This window comes from Capra hircus, chromosome 3, assembly GCF_001704415.2.
Source record: "Capra hircus breed San Clemente chromosome 3, ASM170441v1, whole genome shotgun sequence".
In the NCBI taxonomy this organism is placed as follows: Eukaryota; Metazoa; Chordata; class Mammalia; order Artiodactyla; family Bovidae; genus Capra; species Capra hircus.
The window spans coordinates 85671364-85697013 of NC_030810.1; the positions used below are offsets into that span (position 1 = coordinate 85671364).

Genomic DNA, 25650 nt, shown 5'->3' on the forward strand with positions numbered 1-25650 from the left:
GCAGAAGAAAGGAGAGAAATCAGTGTTATTTTGATAAATGCAGAAAAGGCAATTGATAAAATCCAATGCCAATTCATAATTTAAATTTCAGCAAACTAAGAACAGAAGGGAACTTTCTTAATCTCCCTAAGAGTATACTCAAAAACTCCACAGCAAACAACAAACTCAATGGTAAAAAGCTAAACAATCTTCCTCTGAGTAGGAATGAGATAAAGATGCTTACTCCTTCCATTACCATTGTACATTACACTGGAGGTCTCAACCAGTGCCATGAGGCAAGGAAAAAAGGGGAAAAGTATAAAAACTGGAAAGGAAGACACCAAACTGTTGTATTCACAGAAGGCATATCTATGTACATATAAAACCCAAAATAAAAAGAAAAACTGACAGATAAACTATTACAATTAATACATATATTTAGCAAGGTTGCTGGATACAAGATTACTGTTCCAGAACCAACTGTATTTCTAAAATCTGGCCAAAGCTAACATTTAGAAATAAATATTGTATAAAATTCCATTTGTCATCACACACAAAAAAATTAAATGTCTAGTAATATACCTAAGAAAAGATACACATCACCTGTATATTGAAAAACATAAAATATTACTATGAGAAATTAAATAAGACCTAAATATATGTGAAGAGGTATACCATGTTCATGGACTTCTAAGATCTAAATTATTTATAAATTAATCTAAAAATTAATTTAGATTACCATTATTAATCAAAATAATCTCAATCAAAATCTTAGCAGGGTTTTTTGATGTGAGAATTAACAGGATGGTTTTACAGTTTATGTAAAAATGCAAAGTGCCAAAAATTTCTAAGATAATCTTGAAAATCAGCTACATTAAAGGGCTTATAATACATATGAAGATTTCTTATAAAGCTACAATAATTAAAACAATATACTTATTAATATAAGTAGTTAAATAGAACAGAGTAGAGAATTCAGAAACAGGACCATACAACTAGAGTAATCTGATTTACCACAATGCAATAAAGAAAGAATGATCCTTTCAATAAATTGATCTAGATGAGAAAAAAATAAGTTTTTACTTTCATCACTATAAATACACACAAAACATCCTGAGTTGCAGACCTAAATAGGAAAAGGTAACATAATAAATTTTCTAATAGAAAATTGAAAAAATTTGTGATCTTGTATTAGGCAGTTCTTTAAACAAAACACCAAAAGAAAAGATTAGTAATTTGTACTTCAAGAAAGTGAGGAACATCTGTTCATCAAAAGATACCCTTAAAAGACTGAAAATACAAGCCACAGACTTGAAGAAAATGTTTGCAGTATACAAATTTGACAACTGACTTGTATCCAGAATATATAAAGGACTTCTACAAATCCAGGGGTGGAGGGGAAGCAATCCAGTTATTTTTTGATGGACAAAAACACTTTATAGAAGAGGATATACAAATAGTAAGGCTTCCCTGGTGGCTCAGTTGGTAAAGAATCTGCCTGCAATGCAGAAGACCTGGGTTCGATCTCTGGGTCAGGAAGATCCCCTGGAGAAGGAAGTGGCAACCCACTCTAGTATTCTTGCCTGGAGAATCCCATGGACAGAGAAGACTGGCAGGCTACAGTGCATGGGGTCACAAAAAGTCGGCCATGACTGAGTAACTAAACCACCACCATACAAATGGTAAATGAGCACATAAAAAATATTCAAAATCACTAGACACTGAGAAAAGTCACAAAGAGATTTTATTGTACATCAGCAGAATATCTAAATTGTAAGACTGACAATAACAAGTGCTAACAAAGATGAGTGACTGAGACTTATAGATTGCTTTTATAATGCAAACTGAAATAAGCATTTTGGAAAACAAATTTGACAATATCTACTAAAGTTGAATATGCATTTATTCTATAATCAAAAAAGATGCTTATGTTTTTCAAAAGACAAGTACATGAATATTCATATCCATTTTATTCATAATAGCCCCAAAACAGAAACAACCCAGATGGTCATCAATAGTATAATGGATAAAGTGGAATATTATAGAGCAAAGAAAAAGACTACATGTAACAATGACTCTCCAAGACAGTATACAGTTTTTAAGAACAGATAAACTAATAAATGGTGATAAAATCAGAATAATAATTACTTTGGTGTGGAATGTTTATTAACTGGGAAAGGCATAAAGAAACCTTCTCTAATGCTAAAAATGTACTGTCTTAATCTAGTTAGTAGTTTCCTGTATATATATATTTGTAAAAATTCCTACAATCAACAGTTGTCGATTGAAAGACAGACTCTTTCTGAATTCAACAGATAAATTTGTTTTAATAATCAGCAGATATTTTATCAACTTATTTTTAAATGAATTTGAATCACTATATACCATCTTGCAAAAATCCTTTAAAAGTCACTTAGATAAATACCTAAATTTTGAATCCTTCATTATCACAATCTTGTAAACACCAGTTCAAGAATAGACTGGATACCTTTGGCATGGAGACATTAATTCTACCATCCAAGGCAGAATATCCCATCTTCATGTGGCTATAGATTTGATCTTTAAAACTCAATTTCAAATAAATAGCACCACTAAAACTCATATGAGGAGGATTTCCTAATTTAGTCTTTTCAAAAAAACTAACATGAATGGTGGTAATGAGGAGAATTCTAAGACATTCTTCAGAGCAGAAAGTAAAAATTCTAAATCATATGGAGTTTTGTAACTATCATCCTTCTCACAAAAACTCACCTTGAACCTGCATGCGAGTTCTCACTAGATTCAGTGGGTAGCTGACAAACTGACCACAAAAGTTAGAGAAGGCACAACATCCCATCAAAATCACCAATCCAGGGTCTTCTGCATGAGTGTTTAGCCAGTGAGTCTTCAAAAGCTGACAGAGAACAAAGTAACAATACACTTTAACAGCTGTTAAAGAAGAACCAAGATAATAAAATGCTAATATATTTTCTCACCATAGTCAGACTCCTTGCTATCTTCTGTGTTACATTAGCAAAGTATATAAAATCCAGAATGCAGTAATCCAGTACAGAGTAGCAAAAGCCATAGGATATATATTTTTGAACTGCTAACTTTTCACATAATTTAATGCAAATTAATAAAGCCCTCAATATTTCACTTTCCTGGTGGCTCAGCTGGTAAAAAATCTGCCTGCAATGCGGAAGACCTGGGTTCAATCCCTGGGTTGGGAAGATCCCCTGGAGAAGGGAACAGCTACCCACTCCAGTATTCTGGCCTGGAGAATTCCATGGACACATAGTCCATGGGGTTACAAAGAGTCAGACCCGAAAGAGTGACTTTCACTTTCTTTTCTTTTCAACATTTCAAGGACTCAAATTATCTAAATATTATCTCTTTTCCTAAGCACCATCCTAGCAATCAAAATTATCCAGAGGTGTTCTCTATGCATAAAAACACCATGAGATTAGAGGACCTTATTGATGGAAAGTGACAAACTGAATCTGGACTTTAGATCCCTGGTTGCCTAATCTTTATGGAAGCTTATTATGTCAAATTGCATTTCTTCTTACAGCAGTATTTTTGTTTCAGCACCCCTTTACACTCTTAAACAGCCTTGAGGACACCAAAAAGTTTTTGTTTATATAGGTTACATCTATCAATATTATCTATCATATGAGACATTAAAACAGAAAAATTTTAAACTGAAGAGTATGTTCTTATTCACCAGCAGAGGAATGATATTATCATTAATCTGGGGGGGGGGGAAACTCTTTCATCGCAAGAGAATGAAAGTGACAAAGGTAAATAACATCTTCATATTATGAAAATAGTTCAGGCTTCAAGGACCCTTAGAAAAGGTCTCAGAAATTCACCCCCAGAGTGTCCAGATCATGCTTTAAATGACTGATTAAATGGTTTTGAAATATCAAAATAATTATTTTAATCTAAAGATACTAGACAATGCCATTGTTTACTTCTAATGGGCTGAATTGTGTCCCCCCCACCACTAAAATTCTTATGTTGAAGCCCTAACCATTAGGGCTTCAGAATGTCGCTGCTCATGAACAAAGTCTCTAAAGAGGTAATTAAGTTAATTTCACTAGGTATTAAGAGCGGAGTGTTTGTATTCACACATGTTTAGTTGTGTCTGCCAGGATTCCCTCTCCATGGAATTTTCCAGGCAAGAATAGCAGAATGGGTTGCCATTTCTTCCTCCAGGGGATCTTCCCAACCCAGGGATCAAACCCAGGTCTATTTTGTCTTCTGCACTGGAAGGCAAATTCTTTACCACTGTGCCACCTGGGAAACCTTTATTCAGAGTGGACCCTATTCCAATATGTCTGGTGTTCTTTTAAGTAGAAGTTTGGATACATATGTGCTTGCACACAAAGGAAACTACATGAGGGCAGAGGGAGCTGGCCATCTGCAAGCCAAGGAAAGAGTTCTCAGAGAAACCTTGATCTTGGGCTTCTGGTCTGCAGAACTGTGAGAAAACAACTTCTCTTACACAAGCCACCTAGTCTGTGATATTCTGTTATGGCAACCCTAACAAACTAGTGCACTACTTTCAAGGCCTTTCCTCATTTACGGATTCCCCAACTTGATTATCAGATTTACTTAGGATTTTTAAATTTATTTTTTATCAAAGTATAGTTAATTTCACCTGCTAGCGCTCATTTCATATACTAGCGAAGTAATGCTCAAAATCCTCCAAGCTAGGCTTCAACAGTACATGAACCATGAACTTCCAGATGTTCAAGCAGGATTTAGAAAAGGCAGAGGAACCAGAGATCAAATTGTCAACATCCACTGGATCATAGAAAAAGCAAGAGAATTCCAGAAGAACTTCCACTTCTGCTTCATTGACAACGCTAAAGCCTTTGACTGTGTGGATCACAACAAACTGTGGAAAAACCTTAAAGAGATGGGAATACCACACCACCTTACCTGCCTCCTGAGAAGTCAAGTCACTCAGTCATGTCCGACTCTTTGTGACCCCATGGTCTGTAGCCTACCAGGCTCCTCTGTCCTAGGGATTTTCTAGGCAAGAGTACTGGAGTGGGTTGCTATTTCCTTCTCCAGGGGATCTTCCCAACCCAGGGATCAAACCCAGGTCTCCTGCATTGCAGGCAGACACTTTACCGCCTGGGCCATCAGGAAAGCCCCTGCCTCCTGAGAAACCTGTATACAAGTCAAGAAGTAACAGTTAGAATCAGACACAGAACAACAGACTGGTTCCAAATTAGGAAAGGAATATATCAAAGCTATATATTGTCACCCTGCTTATTGGACTTCTACGCAGAATACATCATGTGAAATGCCGGGCTGGACAAAGCACAAGCTGGAATCAAGATGGCTGGGAGAAATATCAATAACTTCAGATATGCAGATGACACCACCCTTATGGTAGAAAGTGAAGAGGAACTAAAGAGCCTCTTGATAAAGGTGAAAGAGAAGAGCGAAAAAGCTGGCTCAACGATCAAAAAACTAAGATCATGGCATCTGGTCCCATCACTTCATGGCAAATAGATGGGGAAACAATGGAAACAGTGACAGACTCCATTTTCTTGGGCTCCAAAATCACTGCAGGTGGTGACTGCAGCCATGAAATTAAAAGACACTTGTTCCTTGGAAGAAAAGCTATGACAAACCTAGACAGCATATTAAAAAGCAGAGACATTACTTTGCCAACAAAGGTCTGTATAGTCAAAGCTATGGTTTTTCAATGGTCATGTATGGATGAATTGATGCTTTTGAACTGTGGTGATAAAGACTCTTGAGAGTCCCTTGGACAGCAAGGAGATCAAAGCAATCAATCCTAAAGGAAATCAGTTCTGAATATTCATTGGAAGGACTGATGGTGAAGCTGAAGCTCCAATACTTTGGCCACCTGATGTGAAGAGCTGACTCATTGGAAAAGACCCTGATGCTGGGAAAGATTGAGGGCAGGAGGAGAAGGGGACAACAGAGGATGAGATGGTTGGATGGCATCACCAACTCAATGGACATGAGTTTCAGGAAGCTCCAGGAGATGGTGAAGGACAGGGAAGCCTGGCATGCTGCAGTCCATGGGGTCTCAGAGGGTCAGACATGACTGAGCGACTGAACAACAATAGTTAATTTACGTTGTGTTAATTTCTGCTGTACAGCAAAGTGACTTAGTTATATACATATATACATTTTTTATATTCTTTTCCATTATAATTTATCCCAGGATATTTAATATAGTTTCCTGTACTATACAGTAGTACCTTGTTGTTTATACATCCTATATATAATAGTTTGCATCTACTAACCCCAAACTCCCAGTCCCACTCTCACCTACCATCCCTCCCCCTTAGCAACCACAAGTCTGTTCTCTGTATCTGTGACTGTTTCTGTTTCATAGATAAGTTCATTTGTGCCATATCTTAGATTCCACATAAAAGTGATGCCATATGGTATTTGTCTTTCTCTTTCTAGCTTCCTTCGCTTAGTCTCATAATCTCTAGTTGCATCCATGTTGCTACAAATAACTGCAAATCATTCTTTTTATGGCTGAGTAGTATTCCACTGTATATATGTACTACGTCTTCTTTATCCATTCATCTGTTGATAGTGTTCAGGTTGGTTCCATGTTTTGGCTATTGTAAACAGTGCTGCTATGGACATAGGTGTTGGTGGTTTAGTCGCTAAGTCATGTCAGACTCTTGTGACCTCATGGATTCTAGCCTGCTAGGCACCTCTGTCCATGGGATTCTCCAGGCAAGAATACTGGAGTGGATTACCATTTCCTTCTCCAGAGGATCTTCCCCACCCAGGAATCAAACCTGGATTTCCCGCATTACAGGCAGATGCTTCACCGACTGAGCTATGAGGGAAGCCATGAACATAGGGGTGCATGTATATTTTTAAATTATAATTTTCTCCAGATATATGCCCAGGAGTAGAAATGTGGGATCATTCTATTTTTAGTTTTCTGAGGAACCTCCATATTGTTCTCCAGAAAGTGACTGCATCAACTTAATTCCCAACAACAGTGTAGGGGGATTCCCTTTTCTCTACATCCTTTCTAGGATTTATTATTTGTAGATTTTTTAATGATGGCCATTCTGACTGGTGTGAGGTGATACCTCATTGTAGTTTGATTTACCTTTCTCTAATAGTTAGTGATATTGAGCATTGTTTCATGTGCCTATTGTCCATCTGTATGTCTTCTTTAGAGAAATGTCTGTTTGGGTCTTCTGTGCATATTTCCCTTGATCATTTAGTCTCCCAACATATCAAAGACCATTTTTTTCAAGTTTTGTCCATTATCCTAGATGGACTTCTTCTAACACTGTGTGTGTGCTTAGTCACTCAGTCGATCCTAAAATTCGTATGAAAATGTGAGGCACTCACAATAGCCCAAACAATTCTGAAAGAAAAAGCTAGAGAAGTCACGTTTTCTAATTTCAAACTTACTACAGAACCATACCAATTAAGGCAGTTGTGGTTCTGGTGTAAGGACAAACATACTGATCAATGAAATAGAACTTGAGGATTTAGAAATAAACCTTTAACATGTACGGTAAACTTTAATAATATTGCCAAGACCATCCAGTGGAGAAAACAGTCTTTACAACAAATGGTATTGATACAACTGAATGCTGCTGCTGCTGCTAAGTCACTTCAGTCGTGTCCGACTCTGTGTGACCCCAGAGACAGCAGCCCACCAGGCTCCCCAGTCCCTGGGATTCTCCAGGCAAGAACACTGGAGTGGGTTGCCATTTCCTGCTCCAGTGCATGAAAGTGAAAAGTGAAAATGAAGTCGCTCAGTCGTGTCCGACTCCCAGTGACCCCATGGACTGCGGCCCACCAGGCTCCTCCGTCCATGGGATTTTCCAGGCAAGAGTGCTGGAGTGGGGTGCCATTGCCTTCTCCGATACAACTGAATATACACATGCAAAAGAATGGAGTTAAATCCCTGCCTAACATCATATTCAACAATTAATTCAAAATGCATAGTAGACCTAAAGTAAGAGCTAAAAACGTAAAACCCTTAGAAGATATAAATCTTCTGTGTTCTTGGATTTGGCAGTGGTTTCTTATATATGACACCAAATACAACAGTAACAAAAGAAATAATAAATAAATTTGACTTCATCAAAATTAAAGATAATATGTGGAATGGAAGAAAATAATTGCAGATCAAATATCTAAGGTACTTGTATCTATTATATGCAAGGAACTACAACTAAACAAGAAAAAATAATAGACAACAATACCACTTCCTATTCACAAAGATAACAAAATCAAGAAGACAGATAATAACAAGTGCTGGCAAGGATGTGGAGAACTCAGAACCCTCATTCACTGCTGGTGGAAATTAAATGGTGTAGCTACTTTGAAAAACAGTTTGGCAGTTCTTCAAGAGGTTAAACATAGAGTTATCTAATGACTCAGCAATTCTACTCCTAGATACATATCCAAGAGAATGAACACACATGTCTACACAAAAACTTGTACTCAATTTCATAGCAGCGTTATTCATAATAGTAATAAAGTGGAAATAGCTCAATTGTCCATTAACTGATGAATGAGACAAACAAGAGATAGTATACCCATATAATGGAATAATATTCAGAAAAAATAATGAAATGCTGATAAATGCTATAAGATGAATGAAACTTGAAACCATATTTCTGAGTGAAAAGAAGCCAGTCATAAAAGATTACATGCTGTATAATTGCATTTATATGAAGTGTCCTGACTAGACAAATCTATAGACACAGAAAATAGATTAGTGGTTCCCAGGGAGTGGAGGAGTTAGAAGTGGGGAGTGATTGCTAATGAGTACAGGGTTTCTTTTAGGAGTGATAAAAATGTTACTGAATTAAATAGTAGGGACGGTTGTACAACCTGTGAATATATTGAACTGTATACTTTAAAATGGTATATCAATAAAGTTTTTATAAGAAATCTTGTCAGCTAAGGCATTTCTATGCCCAGAGCCCTCCAACAGTTTCCCATTTCACTTAGAGCAAAAATTAAAGTCCCTTCTACAATCAGCAAGGCCTTGAGAAATCTGCCCTGACCCAGCAGATCTCTGACCTCATCTCCTACTAATCTCTTCTGGCTCACTCTGCTCCAGCTGCACAGGTATGCATCCACCCTAAATGTCCTCCTTGTACATGTATGTGTGGCTCAACCCCCTCACATCCTCTGCTCTTTACTCAGAAGGTATCTTTTCAAGAAGGCCTTCCAGTCACTAAATTATCTATTCTCCTTTCCTACTTCATTTTTCTCCACAACCCTATTACTACCATATGCCATGCTTCAAAGGTTTATTGTCTGTCTTGCAGTGAAAGAATGTTGAGCTCCCTATAGATAGGACTTTCTGTCTCTTCTGTTTGGTGTACCTAGAACAGAGTGTGGTACATGCAACTCAGTAATTATTTATTGAATGAATACATCTTCATTTTTAAGGTAAGAGGATTCAGGCACAGAGAGGTTAGGCAAATTGTGAAGCCATAATTTGTACTCAAGCAGTCCGAGTCCACGATCCTAACTGCTATCCTAACTGATAAGAATTAAGTTTGGTGCGGCGGAAGGTACTCAGGATTACTAAAAAAGAAGGGAGTTGTACAGGGAATGACATGCTTGATGGTCTCTTAGGATCAGCTACAGAGAATGACCAAAGTGAAACTGGACACTACTAACGGAGGAGAAGGGGACGACAGAGGATGAGATGGCTGGATGGCATCACCGACTCAATGGACGTGAGTCGGTGATGGACAGGGAGGCCTCGGGTGCTGCAATTCATGGGGTCGCAAAGAGTCGGACATGACTGAGCGACTGAACTGAACTGAACAGAGAAAAAAAGGTCATTATTATTTTGCACTCCTTCTTCCCTCCCCAAAAAAGAACTTACATTCTTCTCTTCCTTTTTCTGAATCAAGTGACTATAATTGATTTGGAATAGATGATTACTATAACCAGAAATTATTCATGAGGAACCCCAGAAGTAACATGAGCCAAATCAGACTTCTGACACTAGGAAAAAATGGGGAGCAAAACAGTATCATTCAGTCTCCTTGGTGGTCTGAAGATCAGGAGAGCGGTTTTAAAAACAGCTGCAAGTTACTGATATACCAGCTATATAGAAACCCAGCAACAGATGGAGTCACTAAGGTGGAGTGGGTTGTGTGCAGGGAGAGGAAAGGAAAGGTCAAGGTCATACTTGTAGAAAACAAGCTTATAGAAAACAATACTTATAGAAACAGTCCTGAGAAAGAGAAGCCAGAAGAACAAACTGTAAAAAGAAAAATACGTTTTCTATTCACTCAGTTTTAAAAGTATTTTTGATTTAAAATTTTTTCAATTGTATTATATTTTCAGATCTAATAAATCTGATGTAAGGCCATCATAGAAACAAACTCACCTCATAGAGAGTGATATCTACACCCGCATACGGTATGACAGTCAGAAGACTAGGAATGTAGCCTTTGTAAAAGCCTGTAATCTTTTCAAGCTTCCAGATCTTCCTGGCACAGTCCAATAGCCCAGAGTACTGTCCAGTTTTACTTACAGCCAAATTAGTTTTTAAAACCTGAATGTAAAAGAATGTTATAGGCTCATTATCAGTTACCCAACCCAGAGCAATCCTGTAAAGTGTGAGTTACAGAATTAAAAAGAGAAAACAATCTTAGGTCAAACTGTATTTTCAATGACAGCATACCTGCTATCATTTTCCTACTTATTCTTGGAATATTTTACTTTTGCATACTACTATGTAACAGTTCATAGGGTCACAGAGAGTTGGACACAACTGAGCAACTGAGCACACACACATACACACACATTTATAAATACAGTGCTTAAATACAAATACAGTGCATTTACCAAATTCCTGAACTTAACTTTGCAGGAAGATAAAGTATCTGAATCCAGCTGTTCTTTCTGTCTAAATTACATACTAGTGTAGCCACAGCTATTATTGCACTATAAGTCAGATAAGGAACCCAAAATTGAATATAATTGGACCAACCACTATGGAAAACAAGTTGGAGGTTCCTCAAAAAATTAAAAGTAGATCTATCCTATGACCCAGCAATTCTTATTATAATACACAAAAGAAATGAAAACAGGATTTCAAAGAGATATATGCACTACTATGTTTGTATGTTTAGCACTATTCTGTAGCACTATGCACAATAGCCAAGATACGGAAATAAGCTCATCAACAGATGAATGGACAACAAAGATATATATGCATATATATCATCATTGTCCATTCATATATACATATATGTGTATATATTATAATAGACTGTTATTCAGCCATGAAAAAGGAGGACACTCTGCCATGTGTAGTGAGCTAAGTGAAATAAGTCAGACAGAGGAAGACAAGTACAGTACAGTATCACTTATATGTTTAATCTAAAAAGCCAAACTTGCAAAAACAGAGTAAAATGGTGGTTACCAGGGCATAAGTGGGGCAGGTAAGACAGATGCAATATAAGGGTACAAACTTGCAACAAGTAATAATTAAGCTCCAGAGGGAATGGCAACCCACTCCAGTGTTCTTGCCTGGAGAATCCCAGGGAAGGGGCAGCCTGGTGGGCTGCTGTCTATGGGGTCGCACAAAGTCGGACACGACTGAACTGACTTAGCAGCAGCAGCAGCAGAGATCTAACACACAGTATAGTGAATACAGACAACAATCTTGTACTATAATCAACCATCTTGCTGAGAGACTAGAACTTATTTATTCCAACCACTAAAAATAAAGAACTATGAATGTGATTGTAGTGCTAAATATTGCTATAATATATAAATGTATCAATTTAACTAATGAACACCTTAAATTTGCATAATACAATGTGTCAGATATGTTCAGAAAAGAAACCTAAAATAAAAATGAAGCTCCTACAACCCCCATCTCCAACATAAGTATCCTAATAAATTGATATTAGGATTTCACAAACATCAACACACGTATACATATACACACAACTTGTGAATGGCAGTAGGTTTTTTAAACCATATATATACATATATATATGTGTGTATATATATATATATATATGTAAGAGCACACACACAAATACCAACACAAAGAAAGACCAAAAAAATAGAAAATAAAAGACTGAGGAACTTATCCAGATGAAAAGATGTTAAAGAGATCTGACACGTGATCTGAATTGGATCTGGAAAAAGAAATTACTATAAAGACAATTATTAGAACAATTAACAATTAATTACATTTCAATAAGGACTGTGGATTAGATAATAGTATTGTACTGCTGATAAATTTCCTGATTTTGACAATATATAAAAGAAAGTTCTTCATTCTAAGGAAATTCACACTGAAATTTTTAAAAGTAAAGGGACACAACATTTCCAACTTGCTCTCTCTCTACACAAACACAACACACATGCACACACACACCCCTGTATGGAGAAAGGCAAAATGTTTATTGAAATTTGTGTAGAGTATCCAGAGTTTCCTTGGACTAATGGAAAACACAGAAAACTCTGCTGACATTGAAGTTTAGCATAAAATAAGCTGTTTCTTTACCAAGTGGAAAAGAAACTTGGTGAGCCTTAATTGTTATACTATTTATTCATTTTTCATTGAGAAATGCTATGATAGAAATGTATTTGCAGGAATCTCCTTATCTCTTACTAGATCAGTTGCTTCTTTGCTGTGCATATATAAAGTTACACAATCTAAAGGACATACTGCTTATCCTAGATTATATATAGATACTGCCAGATAAACACACAGGTCAATTTATACTTTGAAGAGAAAATAACCTTAAAATTCAAAATCCACATGGAAGATCTGTATTGTTTTTAAAAATTGGATGTTTCATTCTTATAAAAGAGTAAAGAAGTATCATCATGATAGAAAAATATATTCTGAATATATTTAAATTTTATACATCTGCTCTGACTCATAGCTCTAAAATTAATCACCTTCATGATTGATCCAGGGTCTCTGGGTGTTCCTTGTATTCATTAACTTGGAATTTATAAAAAACAAATAATAGCAAAACAAATTGGAGACTTTAAAACAAAAATAATTTAAATCCTCAGAGGGATTCAAGAGTATATTTCACCTAGGAGGACAGTTCAATATTTGCAAATCAACGTCACACATTACATGAACATTGAAGGATAAAAATCATGTGATCATCTCAAGATGAAGAAAAAACTTTTGATAAAATTCAACATTCATTTATGATAAAGCTCCCAAGAAAGTGGGAATATAGGGAATATACCTCAATATAATAATTGCCATATAAGACAAACTTACTGCCAATATCATACTCAACGGTGAAAAGCTAAGATCAGGAATAAGAAAAAGATGCGCACTAAACCACTTTTATTCAACATAGTATTGGAAGTCCTAGCCACAGTAGTCAGACAAGAAAAAGAAAATGGATCTAAATTGGAAAGAGGTAAAACTGTCATTGTTTGCAGGTGAGATGATACTATATAGAAAATACTAAAAAGCTGACACCAAAGAAACTATTCAAACTCATAAATTAATTCAGTAAAGTTACAGAATACAAAATTATCATCCAGGGCTTTCCTGGTGTCCCAGTGGTTAAGAATCCATCTGCCAAAGCAATTTTTAAAATTGACATGTGGAAACATCATTGTTGGTATTTCTTTACATTGACAATAAACTAACAGAAAGAGAAAATTAGAAAACAACCCATTTTCAATTGCATCAAAAATAATGAAATACCTAGGAATAAATCTAACCAAAAAGATAAAAGACTTGTACCAGAAAACTGTAAGACACTGATGAAATAAACTGAAGACAACACAAACAAATGGGAAGATAACTATGCTCGTGGATTAAAAGAATTAATATTATTAATATGACTATATTACCCAAGGCAATCTACAGATTTGGTGTAGGCCTTATCAAAATACCAATGGCATTTTTCACAGAACTAGAACAAATAAAATTTTTAAATTTGTATGGGAACACAAAATACCACAAATAGCCAAAACAATCCTGAGAAAGAAGAAGACAGCTAGAGGTAACATACCCCTTGGTTTCAAACTATACTACAAAGCTACAGCAATCAAAACAGTATGATGCTGGACCCAAAACAGACACATAAATCAATGGAAGAGAATAGAGACCCATATTTATATGGCTAATTATAAATAATGCCAGAGGAGGCAAGATATTGGAGGTACAATGGAGAAAAAACAGCCTTCTCAATAAATGGTGCTGGGAAGACTGGACAGTTATATGCAAAAGAGTCAACCCAGACTACTTTCTCACATCATTTACAAAAATAAACTCCAAATGGATTAAAGATTTAAATTTAAGACTTGAAACTATAAAACTCCTAGAAGAAAATATAGGCAGTGTAAACTTTGACATCAGTCTTAGCAATATTTTATATATGTCTCCTCAGGCAAAGGGAAACAAAAGCAAAAATAAACAGATGAAATTACATTAAATCAAAGAGCTTTTTCACAACAAAGGAAGCTATTAACAAAACAAAAAGGCATCCTACTGAATGGGAGAAGATATCTTCAAATTATATATCTGATAAGGGGTTGATATCCAAAATATACAAAGAACTCATACAATTCAACATCAAACTGCCCACCAAAAAAAAGGACAGAAGACCTGAGTAGACATTTTTCCAAAGAAGACATACAGCTGACCAACAAACATGAAAGGATGCTCAGTATCACAAATCATCAGAGAAATGAAAATCAAAACTATAATGAGATATCACCTCACACCTATCAGAATGGCTATCATCAAGAGACATCAAATAACAAGTGTTGGCAAGGTGTGAAGAAAGCATCTATGGGGTCGCACAGAGTCGGACACAACTGAAGCGACTTAGCGGCAGCAGCAGAAGAAAGCGAACCCTTGAGCACTGTTGGTGGGAATATAAATTGGTGCAGCCACTATGGAAAACAGTACTGAAGTTCTTCAAAGAAACCTAAAGATAGAACTACCACACGATCCAGCAACACCACTTTTGGGTGTTTTTCTGAAGAGAGCAAAAACCCTAATTTGAGAAGATATATGCACCCTTATGTTCATTGCAGCATTATTTACAATAGCCAATATATGGAAGCAACCAAAGTGTCCATCAATAAATCAATGGATAAAGAAGACATATATATACACAGAGAGATCAAAAAGAAAAGCAAAATCCAAAATTATTTAATAGTAGAAAATTTCCCAGAGCTGGAAAAAAGATCATTAAAAAGATCTGAAATTAACTGATGAAAGAAAAGGGTCAGAATCTACACATTTCATGATAAAATTTCAGGAAAACAAGAATTAAAAGAAATTCTTAAGAGTTTCCAGATTATTTAATAAGAGTAATGTAAAGTGGTTGGATATAAGTTTAACTTAAAAATTCAGGAGTTTTCATATATACCAGCAATAAACATTAGCAAAATCTAATGAAATACATTAATAGCAACAAATGCCACAATGTATCTAGTAATAAAAGCCTCAAATGCATAAGACCTGTATAAGAAAATTATAAACTTTATCAAATAATACAAGAACAGATCTAAATGGAAAAGAAGACATATCTCATTCCTGGGCAAAAAAAGAAATTCAATATTATAATTGTCATTTCTTCTCTAAATTCACTAAGTACAACTAAGAGTCAAAATCCCAGTTTGGTTTACTTTGGTTTTTTTAAGAAACTTGGCAAGCCAATTCTGATGTTCATATGGAAGGGAAAATGCAAGAAAATAACAGCAACAAAATGTCCCATTGGCAGATGAATGGATAAAGAACATGTGGGGTGTGTGTGTGTGTGTGTGTGTGTGTGTGTGTGTGTGTGAACACACACGCAACGGAATGTTACTTAGCCATCAAAAAGAATGAAATAATGCCACTTGCAACAATATGGATGGACCTAGATATTATCATACTAAGCAAAGTCAGAAAGACAAATACTATATCACTTATATGAGTAAATATAAGTGGTATTTATATTTTAGTAAAATAAAATGTGATACAAATCAAAGCAACAGAAATGCCAGCTTAGATATCACAGCTCTGGTAACACTGCCCTAGCAACAGATTTTCTCTACTCAATAGCTACTAATAATAAGAGGATTCTGGCTCACTTGAAAAAAAATTAGCCATAATTTTCATTAAGGATAACAAATCTTTTTCAATAGCACTTACCTCTAAGGGGTAAATGAAAGACTGAGAAGTGGCACCAGCCAAAGAAGCAGAAGCAAATTTCTCAAGTGTTCCTAAACTGCCTTCTTCAGAAGAAAGATACTCCTTATACTGTATTAACAAGAGTTCACAGGTATGTTAGCATTGAAAAAGTTCAAAGAGGCACGCAAGTCATTCAATATCAGTGGATACCTAGGCATTTAATTTATAGTTTAAAACTATAATCCACATTTTCGTGCTGCTTAGTCACTCAGTCATGTCCCTCTCTGCAATTCCATGGACTATAGCCCACCAGGCTCTACTATCCATGAGATTTCCCAGGCAAGGATACTAGAGTGGGTTGCTATATCCTTTTCCAGGGGATCCTCCTGACCCAGGAATCGAACCCGTGTCTCTTGCATAGTACCTAAATATAGTCATGTATATTAGACAGAAGGCCTCAACCTTAACAGAAGAGACTTCATCTTGTACCTCAATTTGCTTAGAATAAGACATACAGCAAAGAAGGTATATAGCAAACATTCAACAAGTGTTGATTATGGTAAGCAATAAATATAAAGAAAATGGAAAACTTTGAGATGGAAACAACTGAGAACCTTATGCAATATGTTTTGATGGCAACCATGTTATAATGAAGCAACATGACATGACAAACAAACCCATATTCTTGCCTGGAGAACCCCATGGCGAGAGGAGCCTGGCAGGCTGCAGTCCATGGGGTCACAAAGAGTCAGACATGACTAAAGCAACTTAACACACACACAGACGATTATATAATAATAATGTAATTATATAACTTTATAGTAATGTTCCAACACAGATAAGCAACTACTTCTCTTTGTTTTGTAATAACCCCAACCGATTTTTTAAAAAGTAAAACTGAATAACATTCCCTTGTTAATAAATGTCATAGGCAGTGTGGTTTTTACCTGTTCATAAGACCAGATCTTAACAGCTATTTCAGGAGCAAGCTTGAGAACATTCGTACCATTTCCTCTCCACAAAGAAATGACTCCGCCCTCTTTCATCATCTCTATTAAATGGCTCATTATCTTCACATTCTTCGTTTCTAAACTCTGAGCCTTGAAAAGGAAAGGAAGAATTTTGAAAATCACAGTACGATTTGAAGAACTTTGAAAACCACATATTTTAATTTTCATGTGATTGGCAGGACAGAGTTGAAGTTCCTAAAATATGGACGGTCTCTCCTGTTGGGGAAACAGCAGCTGTCCTGGTGATTAGACAGCTTTCAAGACATGTTTATTTTAATCCCTGCACTATAGCTTAAGAAGAGGACACCTTACACAGAGGACACAAGATCATGCTGCAGACATGGTTGCTTTGTTGCCCCCTCCTCAGAGGGATGAACAAATGACTCTCCCATCAGGAAGAGTGAAATTAGGTGTACATTTCAAGAGAAGCGTCAGGGAAGCAACATTTCTGAAAAGTTAAGGCCACAGAAACTCAGAGAATTTATTGCTAACAAGTGGCTTATGAGGCTTTTAATAAGGGTAATCAGTGTGGTCAGTGAAAGCACAGAAAAAAAATCTGCATCCAACTAACTCTGTGGCCAACATATGAAACCTTTCTCCAGGGCACGCATTAGAAAACAGATATACACTTGTCTTAAGACAGTACCAGAGAATGTGCTCTGGACATTGACTATACTGCATTGACATAAGAAAAATTAAACCCAGAGCAATATTGAAAAGCAGAGACATTACTTTGCCAACAAAGGTCCGTCTAGTCAAGCCTATGGTTTTTCCAGTGGTCATGTAGGGATGTGAGAGTTGGACTGTGAAGAAAGCTGAGCACTGAAGAACTGACATTAAGTAAAGTAATGCTTAAAATTCTCCAAGCCAGGCTTTAGCAATATGTGAACCGTGAACTTCCAGATGTTCAAGCGGGCTTTAGAAAAACCAGAGGAACTAGAGATCAAATTGCCAACATCCACTGGATCATGGAAAAAGCAAGAGAGTTTCAGAAAAACATCTATCTCTGCTTTATTGACTATGCCAAAGCCTTTGACTGTGTGGATCACAATAAACTGTGGAAAATTCTGAAAGAGATGGGAATACCAGACCACCTGACCTGCCTCTTGAGAAACCTGTATGCAGGTCAGGCAGCAACAGGTAGAACTGGACATGGAACAACAGACTGGTTCCAAATAGGTAAAGGACTACGTCAAGGCTGTATATTGTCACCCTGCTTATTTAACTTATATGCAGAGTACATCATAAGAAACGCTGGGCTGGAAGAAGCACAAGCTGGAATCAAGATTGTCAGGAGAAATATCAATAATCTCATATATGCAGATGATACCACCATTATGGCAGAAAGTGAAGAAGAACTAAAGAGCCTCTTGATGAAAGTGAAAGAGGAGAGTGAAAAAGTTGGCTTAAAGCTCAACATTCAGAAAACTAAGATCATGGCATCCAGTCCCATCACTTCATGGCAAATAGATGGGGAAACAGTGGCAGACTTTATTTTGGGGGGGGCTCCAAAATCACTGCAGGTGGTGACTGCGGCCATGAAATTAAAAGACGCTTAGTCTTGGAAGGAAAGTTATGACCAACCTAGACAGCATATTAAAATGCAGAGACATTACTTTGTCAACAAAGGTCTGTCCAGTCAAGGCTATGGTTTTTCCAGCATTCATGTATGGATGTGAGAGTTGGACTATAAAGAAAGCCGAGTGCCAAAGAATTGATGCTTTTGAACTGTGGTGTTGGAGAAGACTCTTGAGCATCCCTTGGCCTGCAAGGAGATCTAACCAGTCTGTCCTAAAGGAGATCAGTCCTGTTGTTCATTGAAGGACTGATGTTGAAGCTAAAACTCCAATATTTTGGCCACCTGATGTGAAGAGCTGACTCATTTGAAAAGACCTTGATGCTGGGAAAGATTGAGGGCAGGAAGAGAAGGGACAACAGAGGATGAGATGGTTGGATGGCATCACCGTCTCAATGGACACTAGTTTGGGTAAACTCCGGGAGTTGGTGATGGACAGGGAGGCCTGGCGTACTGCAGTTCTTGTGGTCTGCAAAGAATCAGCGATAACTGAGTGACTGAACTGAACTGAAGTATAGAATTCACTTGCAGTAATGGCAAGCTGGGTAATAAGGAAGGAATGTACTTCCAAGTAAGGATAACTGAAAAAGCCAATGGCATATTTATTTCTTAAAGTTTCTTAAAGGTATCCATGAGCTAACAAGACAGAGACATATTTCAAGGCCAGTATCTAGGAGAGAAGAGAAAATCTAGAAAGGTAAGATTACCACTCAAGTGCATTTCTGGACCCAGAAAAAAACAATTATAAAGTTAACTCATCATTTTGTTGCCTCGCTGGGTTAACAGAAAACAGAAGACAAAGCTCAGGGCTCGCTGAAGGTATAGGTCTCTGAAGAACCATCTCCACTTTAAACTGGGACTTTGCAGGTCTATCCCCTTATGGCAAGGGTAAACCAGAAGAAACCAGCCTCTGCAAGGGCATGGCTTTGTATCAGCTGGGTGGTTCTTGGAACTTCAAGACTCAAATCTGAATTAAATAATGTGATCCCAGATTGATAGTCCTCCCAAGCACCTAACAGAAACAAATAAAAATCTAGTCTCAAGTTGGATATCATCGTCATAGCTCCTCAAGTTATTACTCTAAGTGATATTTTAAAAAACATCAAAAACTAATGGAGGGGGAAAAACATAGAATAACTTTTAAAAATATAACTGAAGGCAAGAAAGGAAATAAGAAGATCTTAGAACATGCAGGACAAATAGAAAACATAAAATAAGATGGCAGCCTTGAACAAAATATCAATAAGTACACCAACTGTTAAATGAAATGTCTTCCAGTTTAAAATACAACAAAATCCAGGAAATCCCCTGTCAGTCCAGCGGTAAGGACTCTGTGATTTCACTGCTGAGGGCCTGGTTCAATCCACAGTAGAAGAACTAAGATCCTGCAAGCCATGCTGGCAAGCCAAACAAATGAAAAATATATAAACTAAAATAAAAACCACCTATACACCATTTACCTGTAACTTATCTAAAACATACAAATGCTGAAACCCTGAAAGTAAAAGAATGACAATGGATATATAACACAAATCCCAAGCAAGAGTAGAGAGTGCATCTATATCAATGTCAGACAAAATAGAACGAAAGGCATTTACAGAGACGAAGAAGATCACTGCACAGTGACAAAAGGTTCAGTTCACCAAGAGTATTCTAATTTTTAGCGTCAATGTATATAAAGGAAAAGTGACAGTGCTACAAGCAGAGCAGGGCTAGACCTGAGAAGGGTTGCTGCCCCCGGCCCTCTATCTCAGCCTCCCAGAGCAGAGAGGTGGAGAGTGTGGAGTCCAGAAGCTTAAGCCTGCCCTACATAGAAGAAGAGTGAAGCTAATTAAACAAGCAATGAGACTACAAAAAAACATGTGGAGTTTTCAAGAGGCTGATTCACAGGGATTTATTTCTTGTGGTCATTCTTTGATTTTCTTGGTGACAGAAAGACAATGCAAATAAACAGATGTATAAATTCCTTTTATAACAGAAATTCTGATTTGCTAAGAGAGTAGATTTGAAAACTCGTCAGAAGAAAAAAAACGTAACTATATATGGTGATGGATGTTAACTAGATTTATTGTGGTGATCATTTGCAATGCATACCTATACTGAATCATTATAATGTACACATAAAACTAATATAATAAGTCAATTATATCTCAATTTGTAAAAAAAAAGAAAAATATCTGTGGGAGAAACATAGCTAGAAAACACAACTGCAGAAGAAATCTATACAAGGTACCTAAAATATCCATTCTTCATTTTTAATACAAAAGAACAATAAAGGGTCATAATATATGTGAAGGAGGAAAGGCAGCATAGAACGCAAAACTAAGATAAACAGAATAATTAAATCCACAGAAAATAGTGACAATTTAGGAAACTACAGTTAACTAAAACAAAAAAACATAAAGAACCCTGTAATGTCCTCAGAAAGAATCAAGATGATATTGAATTCATTTTAAGAAATACCAAACAAGAAAAAGGTACTATGAAAAAAGATCAATCAAAAGGACAGAAAGAGCTCTCAGAAATTTAAACTGTGATTACTAAAATAAGAAGTTCAATAGAAGGGTTAAAAAACAGTACTAAAGAAATGTCCCAGAATGTCGAGTAAAATGACATAGTAATAAAAATATTTATGAAAAGATAAGATTGCAATGCAGGAGACCCAGGCTCAATCCCTGGCTCAGGAGGATCCTCTGGAGAAGAGAATGACAACCCACACCAGTATTCTTGCCTGGAAAATCCCATGGACAGAGGAGTCTGGCAGGCTACAGTCCATTGGGTCACAAAAAGTCAGACACAACTGAGCAACTAACACATACACACAAGCTGCATCAAGGTCAGTCTGGGAGGTACCACATTCAACCATTCAACCAGAAGAATTCCAGAGAGAATAAAGTGAAGAAAACTAAGGAGGAAACACTAGAATACATTAATGCTGAAGAAAGACCTAAGTTTACGGTTAAGAAGAGCCCACCAAGTGTCAAGCACAATGGGTTGAAAAGAACCTACCTAAACTCACAGCGTACAATTTCAGAATACCCGACGTAGTACTTAGTTGCTCAGTCATGTCCGACTCTTTGAGATTCTTTGGATTGTAGCCCGCCAGGCTCCTCTACCCATGGGATTTTTTTTTTTTTTCTATCTTCTATCAGTGGGATTTTTCAGGCAAAAATACTGGAGTCAGTTGCCATTTCCTCCTCCAGGAGATCTTCCCCACCCAGGAATCTGACCCATGCCTCCTGTGTCTTCTGCATTGCAGGCAGATTCTTTACATGCTGAGCCACTGGAAAAGCCCAAGGTACAGGCATGACTAAATGCTTCCAGAGAGGAAAATCAGGTAATCTACAAAATATCAAAATGGCATCAGACTTTTCAGAAGTAATACTGAATACTACAAAATAATAGCATAATGCCTTAAGAAGTTCTAAGGGAACGCATTTTTTACTTTGATGTCCGTATTCTGCCGATCTGCCAACCAAAGAGAAAAGAAAAATAAAATAATTTTAGACATGTAAGATACTGACTTTCAGAAAAAGTGGTAGAATGACCCCACATGTTTATTTCCTCATCCTTCCAAAACCACACAAAAACAATAGTAAAGTAACAAAGAAGGCAATAACTAGGGCACCCATCGATCCCAATTCCCCCAAAAGCTGCCCCCCCCATGATTATTAAGCACCCCTTTCTTTTTTAAAAGTGTCTCGGTTCAAATGAAAATTATGTGGTCACCTCATTACTAATATGCAGGGGTATAGGTATTAGTGGTTTCATCAGATTTGGGGGAGGTAGAAAGCAAATGGAAAAGTGATAACTAATTTAGCAAAGTAAAAGTTGTAACTTAAGGTTCTGAGGAAGCAAAAGAACATAGAACTAAATTTTCCTTTAAAAATCCATGAGGCTTTATTCTCTGGAGGAAGCAGAGAGGATCTTAACTCAGGAATACAGAATTCAAGAATTCAGTGAGGCATAGGACTAAAAACAGATGAATTAAATGAGTAAATATACACAGTAGGCCTCCTGTCCCTTTCCCCTGCTTGAACTCAGAATACCAGCAGCCAGACATGCTCCCTTGCTTTGTACTTTTCTATAAAAGTTAGAGACAGATTTATTCCATGGTGACCCATAAAGGCTAAAAGGAGACAGTGACCAAATGTTGTTATAGGTCCATCATTTCTGCCTTGAATAGAGCAATGAAGAGGGTGGACACCCTTCTCACCTGGTTTCAGTTGAACAGTCATAACCAGAGACTTGGCCACAAGGCTCAGGCAATTTCTTCATTGCCTGCATTAATTTGAAAGGGACCCAAAACTTCAGGAAACTGAAGAATTCCACCGGCAGGGCCCTGCATTTTATAAGGAATAAAGAGGGAGTACAACCCTGACCACTTTCTGTCTCTTGTCACAATTTTCAGTCCAGGGAGAGAATCAAAAGTATTGTGCAGCCTTCCCTTCCCAGGCTCCACCAAAAAAAAAAAAAGATTTTCCTAATTTTTGCCCTCTCTAGAATACTAGTACTAGGTTGTATCTAATTATTTATTTGCAGATCTGTCTCCATCACAAAACTCCAAAATGCATGTGAATGAGAATGGTATATCACTTGGTTGTTGCACCCTCAAGGTGAGTTGAGTGTCTGGGAACTTATTGAATAACTGAGTCTAGATTACTGGCAATGAAGCAATTTGCACATGAAAAAAATCAAGAAATATTATTAAGACTTCTGAAATCCTCCTTTTTAAAAGCATCAAATATTATTCACATTACTCAAAATCATGTACACGAACTATGCAACACACCTGCATGAGGGTTTTCAGACGCTCTAATGGCGCTGTACATGTTCGAGCACACGTACCCGCTATGCCTCCAGCCAACAGATATTTCCATAGACGGCCAGATTTTCTCTTTTCATCAACTAAATTATGAAAAGTCCATCTATCTCCCATGTCAATTCCCTATCAAAACAAATTTTACATAACATTATAGTTAGCTGATCTCAAATGGAAACATTATCTCCTAATAAGGTCTAAATTTTTTCATCTCCACAGCAAATTTAATATCAGCCTTTGCTAGGATTTTGTATCTTACCAACCAATATAACTTTAAATAACTCATAAATTAGCTTGAAATACTGTCAATTATAAAATGAATATAATTATATTAAAATATGAATTGATAATTTTTGTATCATGCCTAGGACAACCTTTACAATTCAACCATTTAAAAATCTGTATACCATTTTCAACATAAAATTATTTGTCTAAGATTAAATACAAAAAGAACAATCTGTCAAATTCTAATATATACTTTTAGCTCTCCTGTGTCTCCTACATTGCAGGTGGTTTCTTTACCCGCTGAGCCATCGAGGATGCCCCATAGTCAAATACAGGCTGTGCACACAGTGGTGAGAATAGTTATTTAAGAGGCAATAATGTATAAGTATCTTCGGTGTTCAAGACTAGCAGATTCTCCTATTATCTTCAGTCAGACTTTTCACTTCTAACAAGTTCAATTCAGTCGCTCACTCATGTCGTGTTGCCCTAATGGTCCGGGAGCAAGCAACAAGAATGAAGACAAAATACAAAATCTGGTGCAGTGTGTCAGGGGATCTGCAGCCGCTATTGGACTGAGGTGCAGAGTCCACTCTGAGTCCAGCTTTTATTCCTAATTGCAGACTACAAGATATTTTTATCATATCTTTCCCAAGACACTACACTGACACAGTCCAGATCTCCTTGTTTTTACCCCGGGCCATTCCCTTTGGGGCTAGTCTCAGGAACAATCAGCAAGCGTGTAGGCAGCGTTCATGCTTGATGCCAACCCAGGTGTTCCAAGGTCCATGCTTTCATGATCCCAGTCACACTCCCTTCTGGGTTTGGCCTTGAGGTTTGTAACAAGGAGATTATTCTTAAGAAAAACATGAAAGATAATCATTAACACAGTTTCTTAATATATGCCATTTTTCCAGGTGCTCTTTCTGTGGAATTTCTCAAGGCTGTGAAACCACATTATGAGGAATTCCCATTACAGTGTCAGACTCTTTGTGACCCCATGCACTGCAGCACACCAGACTTCCCTGTCCATCACCAACTCCCGGAACTTACTCAAACTCATATCCATCAAGTCAGTGATGCCATCCAACCACCTCATCCTCTATCGTCCCCTTCTCCTCCCACCTTCAATCTTTCTCAGCATCATGGTCTTTTCTAGTGAGTCAGTTCTTCACATCAGGTGGCCAAAGTATTGGAGTTTCAGCATCAGCATCAGTCCTTCCAATGAATATTCAGGATTGATTTTCTTTAGGATAGACTGGTTGGATCTCCTTGCAGTCCAAGGGACCCTCAAGAGTCTTCTCCAACACCACAGTTCAAAAGCATCAATTCTTCGGCACTCAGCCTTCTTTATAGTCTGACTCTCACATCCATACATGACTACTGGAAAAAACATAACTTTGACTAGATGGACCTTTGTTGGCAAAGTAATGTCTCTGCTTTTTAATATGCTGTCTAGGTTGGTCATAGCTTTCCTTCCGAGGAGCAAGCATCTTTTAATTTCATGGCTGCAGTCACCATCTGCAGTGATTCTGAATCTCAAGAAAATAAAATCTGTCACTGTTTCCCCATCTATTTGCCATGTAGTGATGGGACCGGATGCCATGATCTTAGTTTTCTGAATGCTGAGTTTTAAGCCAACTTTTTCCCTTTCCTCTTTCATTTTCATCAAGAGGTTCTTTAGTTCTTTGTTTTCTGCCGTAAAGGTGGTATCATCTGCATATTTGAGGTAATTGATATTTTTCCTGGCAATCTTGATTCCAGCTTGTGCTTCATCCAGCCCAGCATTTCCCATGATGTACTCTGCATATAAGTTAAATAAGCATGGTGACAATATTCAGCCTTGACACACTTGTTCCGATTTGGAACCCATGTGTTGTTCCATTCACTTCTAACAAAGCAAATATAAAATATA

At 37.0% G+C, this 25650-nt stretch overlaps 1 protein-coding gene across 2 annotated transcripts in view; it reads right to left on the minus strand.

Annotated features, from left to right (window-relative positions):
- The window catches only part of LOC102187823 (calcium-binding mitochondrial carrier protein SCaMC-1-like), a 56433-nt gene that overhangs the window by 17173 nt on the left and 13610 nt on the right, over window positions 1-25650 (minus strand). Inside the window, exons 4-8 of one of the 2 annotated variants that reach the window (XM_018045840.1) lie at window positions 23484-23639; window positions 17053-17205; window positions 16127-16234; window positions 10364-10531; window positions 2731-2872 (exon numbers count right to left, since the gene is read on the minus strand). In XM_018045840.1, the coding sequence (XP_017901329.1) occupies window positions 2731-2872; window positions 10364-10531; window positions 16127-16234; window positions 17053-17205; window positions 23484-23639 (727 nt within the window). The remainder of the gene's footprint in view (window positions 1-2730; window positions 2873-10363; window positions 10532-16126; window positions 16235-17052; window positions 17206-23483; window positions 23640-25650) is intronic. The other variant, XM_018045841.1, reaches the window with a different exon arrangement.